This window comes from Vulpes lagopus, chromosome 2, assembly GCF_018345385.1.
Source record: "Vulpes lagopus strain Blue_001 chromosome 2, ASM1834538v1, whole genome shotgun sequence".
NCBI lineage: Eukaryota > Metazoa > Chordata > Mammalia > Carnivora > Canidae > Vulpes > Vulpes lagopus.
Genome location: NC_054825.1, coordinates 35,272,521 through 35,285,664, shown reverse-complemented (window position 1 = coordinate 35,285,664; position 13,144 = coordinate 35,272,521). Strand labels below are relative to the sequence as shown.

The 13,144-nt window shown below is 34.8% G+C and overlaps 1 protein-coding gene across 1 annotated transcript in view; it reads left to right on the top strand.

Moving 5' to 3' along the window:
- Positions 1-8,617, top strand: part of HECTD2 (HECT domain E3 ubiquitin protein ligase 2) — a 74,652-nt gene extending 66,035 nt beyond the window's left edge. The window contains exons 16-21 of the mRNA XM_041744792.1: positions 595-669; positions 1,307-1,394; positions 1,480-1,586; positions 2,854-2,969; positions 4,085-4,228; positions 7,439-8,617. Coding sequence (XP_041600726.1) covers positions 595-669; positions 1,307-1,394; positions 1,480-1,586; positions 2,854-2,969; positions 4,085-4,228; positions 7,439-7,559 — 651 coding nt within the window. The 3' untranslated portion in view covers positions 7,560-8,617. The remainder of the gene's footprint in view (positions 1-594; positions 670-1,306; positions 1,395-1,479; positions 1,587-2,853; positions 2,970-4,084; positions 4,229-7,438) is intronic.
- Positions 8,618-13,144: the final 4,527 nt, after the last annotated feature.

The following is a 13,144-nucleotide window of genomic DNA, read 5'->3' as shown; positions in this document are numbered from 1 at the left end:
TGTGACTATCATAAATAAAAATTTAAAAAATTAAAAAAATAAATATCGGGTCAGTTTTTGTTTGTAAATCTTTGTTCATGGATAACATGAATTATAGGAATATATTTCTTCCACTGTTCCCAACTTTTTGGGGGGAGAGAAGAGCACTGTAACTGAAATGTAGAAACTACTTAACATGTATGAACTGTGTTTTTATGCTTAAAAGATCAATCCTAAAACAAAATTTTTAAAAATTATATATGGAGAAATACTACAAATTCATAAATAGTAATGTTGCAGATGGCAGTAAATTATGGTGGAAAGCTGTGCTCTTAGCTTGCTGCATAAGAATAGGTCCCAGAATTATGCCTCTCTCATTTGAACTGGATGTTTTCCTCTTACATGACTTTTCCCAGTGAGTTTTTCCAAGCCTTTTATGTGGTAGAAATCATTAACAAACATTGTGTGCCCTGGAAAAATATATCTGAAATACTATCTTTAGTTCAAAATCTGAGTCTATCTACTCTCACATGTGAGTTCACTCTAAGATCTGCTTAACTAGTTTTAGGTAATATTTTTTGATTAAAAACATAGGTAACAGATTTCTTTTTACAGGAGTTGGCCCATGGGTTAAGTGAACTCCTGTCATATGAAGGCAATGTTGAAGAAGATTTCTATTCAACATTCCAGGTACTGTTAAGGGCAAATGGCTTTCTGTTAACCATGTATTTCATATATGAAAATTGCCATTTGTTATTCAACACCTATTACTAGAAAAGATGACCAAGAATTGATCAACACACATCATACCATCCCTTATCATAAAGAGTCTTAACCTGATAAAGTAGAGACAGTGCAGCAGATACTTGGAGATGAACAGTCAAGGAAAGTGCCTAAAGAAATTCCCCAAGGGTGAAGGCACCCTGCTAGGCACCTAGCATATTCCCTTGCTTCAGTTACTTTCTCAGAGCTCTTCAGCTAGCTTCTAAAAATAAGCCTCTCCTATAGCTTAAATACAAGAAGTTAGGAGCAGAAACTAATGGATCAGACCAAAACAGTCTCATTTCCTTTCCCTTAACAGTAATTGGGAAATGGAAGTCAGAGTAATCCACATAGCTGCAAAGACCTGAGTATTATCTCAATGGCTACACAAGTTGATGAACAGCAGTAAGGTATTTAACTGTATTCAACAGAGCGGGCTCAGTCCCTGTAGTTTGTATGTTGACAAGTGGGAGGAAACCCATGCTTAAATTTTACAAACTTGTTCATTGAAGTCTATTATTTTTAACCATACCAGTAAATATCTTGTGTTGGAATCTTCCATTAGGTTTTTCAAGAAGAATTTGGAATAATTAAGTCCTACAATTTAAAGCCAGGAGGTGATAAAATTCCAGTTACCAATCAAAATAGGAAAGGTAAGTAAACACCATTTCTTAATTAAAATGCATTAATGTTTACCATTTACTTTTACCTATTAATGGATATAAAATTGCTTTCCAGAATATGTACAGCTTTATATTGACTTTCTTCTCAACAAATCCATCTATAAGCAGTTTGCTGCATTTTATTATGGATTTCATAGTGTGTGTGCTTCAAATGCCCTGATGGTGAGTTTAAAACTAAATTATGCTTTCAATTAGGTTTTGTAATGCTATAATATTGACAAGTCCTTAAATAGATAAGCTTCTAAAGCAGAAAATACGTTTTACTTTTTAAAAGTAGAGATAGAAATAAAAATAGTTTTCTCATTTTAGCCTTAATTCTCTAATGGAAAAAAAAGACCAGTCAACTCGATTTTTCTTTCCTTGGACTGTGTCTTATTCTGTATCTTTTGGGGCTTACGAATTTTCCTTAAGAGTAGATGAAGAGATCCCATAGGCTCAATGTCTTAATCCTGAGGGACAAAGCACAGAAAACAGAGTTAACACGTAAGCTCCAGGGCCGAAGCCATAAGTTCTGATTAAGGAATATATTTATAACTGCTTCCTGAGTCACTTTTTACCCATCGGAAGTAGTATGTCTTCAGAGTCATGATAAACTCTGTTTGGTTTGACTTGCCTTAGTCATGTGAATACCGTGTCAGAATTACCCTTACCCTAAGGTATAATTCTTCTAAAGAAGTACTGCTCTCCGGCCCAGCTACACAAGGGGCATTCCATCATGCTACTTGTATCTACCCTCAGTTTTACTATGAGGGTATGGAGTAAGGTCTTCCCTTTGATTTACTATTATAGGAGAGAGCTTGTTTTAAGGTAACTTTTGTCACGTATTTGTTATTAGAAGCACCTTTGAAAAAGGAGCACTTTATTGAGCTCTAACTGGGTTTTTGTCTGTGAAGCACTGGTAGTTGTGGGGGTGGAGGAAAGGAAAATAAGAAGTAAATGGCAAAGCATGGTCTCTATTCTTAAGTTTTAATCTCTTTAGGTGAGAGACAACTTATGTAGGTGAAAAACCAGTGAATGACATGAGGCAGAGTATAACCAAGTATCCAAACTCTGCAGTGCACCTAGGAGGCGTGTGGGATATTGGAAGGAGGCTGAAATAGCTAGGAGAGTTTCAAGCAGGCTTTGTGGGAAGAGTTGTAATTTGGATTCATGCTTAGTCATATGCTTGTTTTTCTGGCAAACTGCTAATTACTATTTGCAAAAGGGAGAGCCTAATAGTTTGACAAGATTTATAAATTTTTAGAGGCAAAAATACCTTAGCCTCAGTAGAAAAATAAAAATGGAGATTTTTTTCCCCCAGTAAAAATGGCTTGATTTACTATAAGAGAAGTCATGTGTTTTATAATTTGATTCAGTGAAGATAGTTCCGATTTCATTTTTTTAATCATCTCTTTTTTTTTTATCATTTTTGGAAAATGATTATTGGCAGCTGCTTCGTCCAGAAGAGGTTGAAATTCTGGTATGTGGAAGCCCTGAACTGGATATGTATGCTCTACAGAGAAGTACTCAGTATGATGGCTATGCCAAAACAGACTTAACTATAAGGTTAGCTCATTCTACTTCTGAAAGTGAGATTGCCAGAGAGGGAATGAAAGAGAATGTGACTTACTTGTATAATTTAGTCTTTAAATCAAGTTAGCTGAAATATTGTAGAGTCCTACCTTGCTTTATCTTAGAAAGTAATGTGAGAATATTAAATATGAAATCATTTAGCAATCCCCTTGGGAGAAAGTGATATAAATAAGTTTCTATGAAAGTATAAAAAGTTTTTGTTTTTAGAGTGTGGGGTGGGTAGGGCAGAGAGAGAGAGAGAGAGAATCTTAAGCAGACTCCACATCCAGCACAGAGCCCAACACGGGACTCAATCTCATGATCCTGAGATTATGACCTGAGCCAAAATCAGAGTCAGATGCTTATCCTACTGAGCCACCCACGTACTCCAAGATTTTTTTTTAAATGGCTTTGAAAAAAAAAAAATGGGGGATCCCTGGGTGGCGCAGCGGTTTGGCGCCTGTCTTTGGCCCAGGGCGCGATCCTGGAGACCCGGGATCGAATCCCACATCGGGCTCCCGGTGCATGGAGCCTGCTTCTCCCTCTGCCTGTGTCTCTGCCTCTCTCTCTCTCTCTCTCTGTGACTATCATAAATAAAAAAAATTTTTAAAAAAATGGTGTTGGTTCTAGAATTTCAGGGATGCTATACTTATAAATAGCATTTTTAAAATACTGTGCTGAAAAAAAATAAGACTTGTGAATTATATAGGAGATAAGTGACTTTTGTACTATACACTGTTGGATTACTTACATAATTCTATAAAGTAACATGTTACTTTTGAGATGCTTTGGTGGCTCAGTTCACTAAGTGTCTAACTCTTGATTTCAGCTTAGGTCTTGATCTTAGGGTCTTGAGTTCAGGTCCCATGTTGGGCTCCATGCAAGGCATGGGGTCTACTTTAAAAAAAAAAAAGTTGCTTTTATAATAATGTTAGTCAAAAATCCAATTCATATGTAGAATCTTATGGTTCCTTAACTTCACATTAAGGGCTATTGTGTATGTTTAAGGGAATTTTTTTTCCTTAAGAGTTTACTTTATGTTACCTTATTCTGATCTGTAGGATTTTTAACAAGACATTTTTATATAAATTTCCTTTGGTATTCTTTAGATATTTTTGGGATGTTGTGCTTGGATTTCCTCTTGATCTTCAAAAGAAGTTGCTACATTTTACTACAGGAAGTGACAGAGTACCTGTAGGAGGAATGGCTGACTTGAACTTTAAAATCTCAAAGAATGAAACTTCTACTAACTGGTAAACTTCCAGATTGTAATTTTATTTTTAATCTGTAAATTTTGCTAATAATAATGTGTTTGGAGGGGATCCCTGGGTGGCTCAGCAGTTAAGCGCCTGTCTTCAACCCAGGGTGTGATCCTGGAGAACCTGGATTGAGTCCCACCTCGGGCTCCCTGCAGGGAGCCTGCTTCTCCCTCTGCCTGTCTCTCTGCCTCCTCTCTCTCTCTGTGTCTCTCATGAATAAATAAAATCCTTAAAAAAAAAAAATAATGTGTTTGGAATTAGAGGATTCTTTCAATCAGAAGTCATTTTTGTAGGAGAAATCTTGGGAGTAAATAAAGCCTTGAAATGAGACAAAATATGCATTCAAATTCTCTACTAATTTTGAACACTTATCAATGCCAACTATTAATTCCTTTCTATCAGCTTTTTACTTTGCTAACTCAACTGTTTCGTAGTCTCTTTTAGAATCTAGCTGGCTTTTTGTAGTACACTGTATAATGTTCTTTTTTATTTAAAGGTGTTTTCTATTAAAAATATTAAGGTGAGTTTTTTTGGCTACTGCAGTTAATACAAGTCCTCTAGTAGTAGTTCTCTCTCTCTCTCTCTCTCTCTCTCTCTCTTTTTAAATCTAGTATGCTTTGCATATGAAAGTAACAATGATGGCTTTATTTTCTAATAGTATTGATGGGTTTAATGCTTATCTACTTGTTTTCTCAAACACCTTATAATTTCCAAAGCTGATTTGAGTAGTCACTATTTTTATTAGAATCATTTTTTTTCTCCCACTAAGTATGTTCCCTGAGTTTTGTCAGCTTTTCCTTTCATTTTAGAACTAGACTCTGTTCTTTCCTTTCCTACTGCCACCACCCTGGTGTAGTTACTTTTTGCCTCATTCCTAGCTTATTGAAATGGCCTTCTTCCTGGTCTAGTTGCTCAGATTCTTCCCTTTTTAGTTACTTTATCTTACTAAATTCATTGTCCTTAACACTGCTTTGTTCATGGTTATTTCCTTAGGCCATAATAGCTTTACTGCTCTCCTTCAGTTTAAGTTCTAGACTCTGGAGCCTGTCAGATAAATTATGCTCTACAGTCTTCTCCCCAAGATTACATATCAATTTTCCTTTCTTGTCTTGCTTTAGTCAGCAGGCTATTTTGCTATTCCTTAGATACAAAGACACATTTTGTCCTTTCCTTTTTTCATATGTTTAAGTAATTCTCTTAAAACATGGTATTCACTTCCTATCTCTCTACTCATGAAAGTTCTACCCCTCCTTAAAGATCCAGTTTCACATCAACTTCCTCTGTAAAGCCAAAAATCATTCCTTTAATGTGCACCTCAATTATTTTATAGAAGTCTTAATGTCACTTAGCATTTTGCACCTTTATCCTAGTCATTTAGCCCCTCAAGACAGAGGCCATGCCTTATACATCTTTGTAATTTTCAAGTAGCCACACACATATTAGGTGCCCAATAAGTGTTTCTTGAAAGAATATTTAAGTCAACATCATTATATTAAAATACAAAATAAATATTCATACATATGTATATATAATGAAAAAATGTCTAAGATTTACAACTAAAGACCTAAAATGAAAAAAATTCAGAAGAAGCTTTTTTAAGGTTATATAGGCTTTTTTACTTAACAGAAATTAATTTTTTAGAATATTAACTATTGTCAATTTAAAAAGAGTAATCTAAATAAATAAATAAATAAATAAATAAATAAATAAATAATAAATTAATAAATAATAAATAAATAAATAAATAAATAAATAAATAAATAAATAAATAAAAAGAGTAATCTGAGGGGTTCCTGGGTGGCTCAGTTGGTTAAACGCCCAACTCTTGATTTTGGCTTAGGTCTTGATCTCCATGTCGTGAGTTCAATCCCGCATTGGGTTCCATGCCCAATGTGGAGCCAACTTTCAAAATAAGGAAGGAGGTGAATGAATGAATGAATAAGTAATAAAGGATAATGTGAGTAATGCAATTTAAAACAAAAAGTGACATTACAACCAAACTTTTCTGTTATCATTTCAGGGATTATTTTGTCGGCACACATGGTTTAGGCATAAATCTTTCACAACTCTAGAATTTGCAGTAGGACATTCACATAGATTAAATATAGTTGACTATCAAAGATGGTCATCACCATTGTAGATCCATTAGATTTTTGTTCAATAAGAGTGTTCAATTTTCACATGGCAACAGTACTGGTGTAAGGTCAAACAAATCAGTTTGATTATTGGGTCTACAGCTTTACCAGCTCTATAACGTCAGACAGATTGCTTAACCTGTATGTTCCCATGTTTATTTTTTCTCATCAGTAAAAGGAGGATAACAAAAACCACTTTTTAGGTTGCTTTGGGGCTTAAACACTGCATATAAAAGCACTTAGCACAATACTTGTTGTAGACCAACCATTCAATAAATGCAAACTGATTATAACAATTTTAAGTCTCTTAATACCAAGGGCTGTCGAAGTTTAGTTTCTAATCATACAAACTTCTTTAAAAATGTTCTCCTTTTCTCTGGTACCTTCCCTATTTTTGTTCACTGCCTTCTCTGACTGACAGCTATTCTGATGCTGCGAAATCCATAAAGTCTGAAGAAAGGGCATAAGAAATCAGTAGCAATCTAAGGTGAAGATGAACAGTATCATCAGGGAAAGGGACTGGGGGCTGGTCCAGAAGATTCAGAGGATGAATGCTGCATGTGCCCTGAGGGCATCAAATATCCAGGAATGTTCTTTCAATTATTTTTTGTATAGTCAAGACTGAAATAATAGTAACAGCTCTATTATCTACTATTCTGCTGGGTGTTTTATACACATAGCTCTTGAAATCTTTTAAACAACCTACTTAGATAGGTTTACCCTGTCATGGTAACAAAGACACTGACATGTGGAGACCTGAAGCCACAGCCAGTAAGTTGGGGAGACAGCATTCAAATTCAGGTCTGACTCCAACAATAAAGCCGCCAGGATGCAAGTTTCACAAGAGCATAGGGACATTGACTGGTCTGTAAACCAGCCCTAGTGTCTAGAACAACAGTGCGCATACATAGGAGGTACCCTGTAAGTATCTGTTCCATGAAGAAATTAATGAGTCACCTCTTGGTACAGCAGAAGGGATCTGAATTGGCCATATTTGACAGTAGCTTAGCTCTTAGCCTATATGTATTTTGAGACTTAGTGTCTTTAACAAAAATTTTTTTTTCCCTAGGTTGCCTGTGGCCCACACCTGCTTCAATCAACTTTGCCTTCCCCCCTACAAGAGCAAAAAGGACCTAAAACAGAAATTGATCATTGGAATTTCAAATTCAGAAGGTTTTGGACTTGAGTAACCTAGAAGACTTGAAATATATTTTATATGTAGCATTCACTTCCCTCTTATTGTGCCTTTAACCTTTTCATGTCTCTGTCTCACAGTACCTTGATAAAGCTCACCAACTTTAAAATACTGATTTTTTAAAAATCACATATGAAATATGTTCACTGGAGGAGGCATAATTTTCTAAAAACACAGAAATTACTTGAGTGAGGAAAAGACCAGATGGCAGAGACAGGTGTGGGTCCAGCCCCTCTTTTTTATAGCACTTTATGATTCTCCATAAGTAGTTTCTCACAGGTGTTCCACTGGGAAAGCAAAGCACAGTGAAGAATGCATTGACCACACAGTGGAGCCCAGTGGCAGATTGTGTGCTGCTAGCACACGGTAGCAACACACATAGCTACATTCTCATTAATGTAAGGCATGTAGCCATATTTTCATATAGAGGTGAACAACAATAGTATAAAATGCAGTTTACAGGGTTTTTTTGATATACTGGCTTGGTCCTATAAGATTCTTTTCAACTGTTGCTGAAAAGCATGTAAATAACTACATAATAGCCTGAGATTAATGGGATTTTGATAGTGCCATTTATTGCTAAAAGATTTATTTTTACAAAGTAAATTCAGGGTTTTAGACGTGTATACAGCTTTTACAAATCAATAAAGATGATTGTACAAGAGTGTTAACTATTTTCAGACTAATTGGATTTGAGGTTCTGTTCTTTTAAGTAATGTTAGTCTGCATGCACATTGGCAGTAAACTAGTTACTTTGAGTATTCTGTAATATTTGTATAATGATCATTTCTTCTTAAGGGTCAGGACATTAAAAGGAAAATCAGATCTAACTAATTGTTGATAAATTAAGTCAATTACAAGCACAAAAGAACTGTTTTTATATATACTTTGATGTACAAGGCTTATTTCTAATACTTTTTGATCACCAGTTACACTGAAACACTAATTTTTGAGAAAGGCTAGGATAAGATATTTGACAAAAGTGAATATAATGATGACGTGTCAAAATGATGTAGCTTGGTGTAAAAATAAAGTTCAACATTTTGGCCAAAATGTTTGTATTTCACTGGATTCTGAATGTAGTAAATTCAAAAGTACCCTTCTTGGAGTTTCTAAAAAGTAGCATGTAAAAAGAAACTACATTTTAAGTCAGACTGTAAATGGTTTTCTTTTTATTTACAGCAAATGAAGCAGTTTTATTGGCATGTTACAAATATTTCCGAATCGAGACTTCTCTATTATACTTTGATAGCTTTTCTTCAGAAAACTCTGAAGATATATTTGCAATAATAATTAAGCCAGCATTTGGTACCAGCATACGGTTCACAGGCAAATAATACTGTCCCCCAATTTTTTCTTAGTTACACTGTTTTCTTATTGCTATGCTTCCTGAACCCCACCAGCAGAATTTTTTCAGGGTTGGGGAATGAACCCGCTTGTTCTCCTGTAGTGCTAAAGCCAATTCAAGAATCTTTGAGGAATAGGATTTAGATTACCATTTGTTCTCCTTGAGACAGCAGTGACTCTGCTTTCCCACTGACTATAAAGGATTTTTCTCTTAAAAATCTTGGAAAAGCCTAAGAGAGTTAAAGGCATGTTGGTTTTGTTTTGTTTGCTCAGTTTTTTTCCATATATGCAAATAAAACTGCTTCTCTGTTACACTGCTTGAATTAGAACGTAAGATGTTTAACGTAGGTTACTACTTACTAATAAGCACAAAAGAATCATGTATCAGAAATCAGATTTAAGTATTTTAAATAAAATGTAAACAGTTTTTATTTGGTAGAGATGGAAAAATTGTGTTGGCTTGGTCTGCATGTTTAATGATGTGCTTGTATATCGATAGCTCTGTCACTTTTAGATAAGTACACAAGCCAAATTTTTAAATGACAAAGTCCATAAGTAACTAGAAAATTATTGTTGTCTGTTGTTATTAAGTTGAAATCTGTAACCATTTATCACTTAATTACACATTGCCTTTATTTATTTATGTTCTGTTTTTGGTTTACAGTGTATTAATACCTCATTTTCTTAAAAAAAAAAACAAAAAAACAAAAAAACCCCACTATTCTATTTCGTAAATTTAAATAGCTAGAAAATTCATGTAGTTGCTTTTTCTAATATACTCTGTTAGAGAATTCTTAATTTTTATATCTGCCACAGTAAATTAAAGCATTGTGCAGTATTAGTATTTACAAAATGTCCTATCCTTTTTAAATCTTTGCTTAATCATATTTTTGTCTGTATCATCAAAAGTTTTTAACAGTCTGTCTTTTTTGTACAAATCTGTATTAAGTTCATTTCTGGATAAATTTTTTCAAATATTAAAGTTATACAGTCAGGTTTCAGCTCAATTTTTTAACATTAGGCAATTAATTAAAACCATAAGTTTAAAATACCTTATAAAAGCAAACCATTCTCTTCATTATACTCTTAAACTAGTGCTTAGGACAACTTCTAATACATACAGCTTCAAAAGATACGTGTTGATATTGACACCAAATAAAATCAGCTTCTTTCACATTTTCACAGTATGAAACAATGTCTATCCAGTGTCTGGATGGTCCCAGACCATTCTGTCAAATGAACATTACAACGCCACAGAGGCTACCCAGAAAGGAACCAAGTATGACATTTCATTGGGCAACTTCAGATCTTTAGTATTCCTCCCCAAAACCGTTAGTTTGGCCTTCTTTCCCTTGCCCACATCTCCTATGCTTAAGGAAAGAGAGGGTATTATGAGAATGTAGGGAAGAATGTCCTGGTGATTCATGGAAGAAGAGAGGTGACTGATTAATGGAAGATAGGTAGCTTAGTAGGAGGAAGAAAGACCAGGGTAGGTTTTCACAGTGGGAAGTACAAGATCAGTTCACCTAGATGGCCACACAGCCACACAGCCTTTGGTCTGATGGTCTGGTGTGGTGGTTACGAACCACACTTAGGAGCCAGAATACCTGGGTTTGGGTTTGCTATTCACTAGCTGGTTTCCTCCGGCAAGTTACTCTCCCCATGCGTCAATAACCATGCAAAAATAATTTGTAAATGGAAATATACCTATCTATCTCATAGGTAGGCTTGTAGGAGGATTAAATGAGTCAATGTGTGTAAAGCACTCACAGCACCTGGCATATTGTAAATAATATGTGATGCAAGAGGGACCGTGGTGCTAATGTGATAACGTCTTAAAACCACTGCTTTTGAAGCCTTCTGCAGAGTTTTGAATATCAGACACTGGGGACAACCACAAATTAACACAAAGTGCTTCTGAGGCATTAAAATTGTGTTAGAATATTTCTTATTCTAGAAACAGTGCTTTAGAATTTATCCTTCTAGATATTTCACTAGACAAGGGTTTGGGTTTTTTGCATCAATTTCTCTTTGTATTTTATTTTCTTTGTTTAAATTTAATTGGTGTATTTATTAGCTTCAGAGGTAGAGGTCAGTGATTCATCAGTCTTATATGACACCCAGTGCTCATTATACCACGTGCTCTCCTTACTGTTCATCATCCAGTTACCCCATCTCCCCATCCCCCTTCCCCTCCAGTAACCTTCAGTTTGCTTCCTATGATTAAGAGTCATTTATGGTTTGTCTCTATCTCTCTCTGGTTTTATCTTGTTTTATTTTACCCTCCTCCTATGATCCTCTGCTTTCTTTCTTAAATTCCACATATGAGTGAAATCATATAATTGTCTTTCTCTGATTCACTTACTTCACTTAGCATAATACCCTTTAATTCTGTCCATATCATTGCAAATGGCAAGATTTCATTTTTCTCTGATGGCTGAGTAGTATTCTATTATATATATATACACATATATATATATATATATATATACCACATCTTCCTTACCCATTCAGATGAACATCTGGGCTTTTTCCATAGTTTGGCTATTGTGGACATTACTGCTATAAACATTGGGGTGCAGGTGCCCCTTCTGATCACTATATTTGTATCTTTGGGGGTAAATACCTGGTAGTGCAATTGCTAGATCATAGGGTAGCTCTGTTTTCCAACTTTTCAAGGAACATACTGTTTTCCAGAGTGACTGCACCAGCCTGCATTCTCACCAACAGTGTATGAGTGTTCCCCTTTGTCCACATCCTCTAGGCAAGGGCTTCCAAGACTATTTTACAGATGTGTAAATGGCATAATTTTAAAAGTCATAGATGAGTTTATTTTTAAAGAAATATTTCAAATACAGAGATTTCAGGGATTAATAAAACCATGTCCCTACATTTGGATCTAACAAATGTTAACATTTGGTCAGTTTTATTTAAAAATAAAATATTCGTGTCTAAATAAATACTTATATTTATGCCTGAGCCTTAATCATATGTTTGGTATTATGACTATTATTATCATAGTTTATACATTTAGAGATATTTAGTATGAGGCCTGACTTTCATAATATGAATTTTTTTAATTTTAATGTAGTTCATGCAATGAAACATGGTTGATGTTTGTTTAGATTTAACCATATATTTACAATTTCCTTGCACATTCCCTCATCTTTTGTTTCTCACATTTACCTCTGGGATCAATTTTCTTCTTAAATTACAATTATTAGAAGCTCCTTTAATGTTTGTTGGTAGTAAATTCTTTTTTTCATTCATCTGAGAATGACTTTCACTTTTATTCATGAAAGATAGCTTTACTAAGCATACATTTTTATGTTGATGGTTATTTTTCTCTTAGGACTTTTTAAAATTTTTTTTTATTAATTTATTTATGATAGAGAGAGAGAGGCAGAGACATAGACAGAGGGAGAAGCAGGCTCCATGCACCGGGAGCCCGACGTGGGACTCGATCCCGGGTCTCCAGGATCGTGCCTGGGCCAAAGGCAGGCACCAAACCACTGTGCCACCCAGGGATCCCCTCTCTTAGGACTTTTAATACATTAATCTATGTTCGGGTTTCATTATTGATATGAAATAAGCTGTCAGCATAATTGCCATTTCTTGGTAGATAATCTCTTTTTCTATTTAATATTTTCTCATGACACTACTGAACATCAAAGATTATATATTTATATAGTGTGTGTGTATGTATGTATTTATATAGTGTATTTTTATCCCACTTAGAATTCATTATGGTTCTTAAGTCTATGGATTTGCATCTTTCAATTCTAGAAAATGCTTCAGCCATTTCCTCTTTAAATAATGCTTCTTGCCTGTTCTCTCTAATGTCTCTTATTACGCATATAGTGGAACATCTCATTCAACCATTCCATCTCTCTATGTGCCTAATCTGTTGTTTAGCCAACCCACTGATTTTTTTTTTTAATTTTCAGTGGCTCTGTTTTTTATTTCTAGAAATTCTTTTAGTTCCTTTTCAAGCTCACCTGCCTTTTCTTCACACTGTTCTTTCCTTCATATGCCACCCAGGCATCCAGTTTTATTTCTTTAATAATTTTCAGCATATTTGTTTGATACTCTCTTTTAGATGGTTCTACTCTTCAGTTCTTGAAGTACCAATTATTTATTTTTATTTTTTTCAATAAAGATTTAATTTTTAAGTAATCTGTACACCCAACGTGGGCCTGAAACCCATGACCCCAAGGCTCAGAGTCACACGCT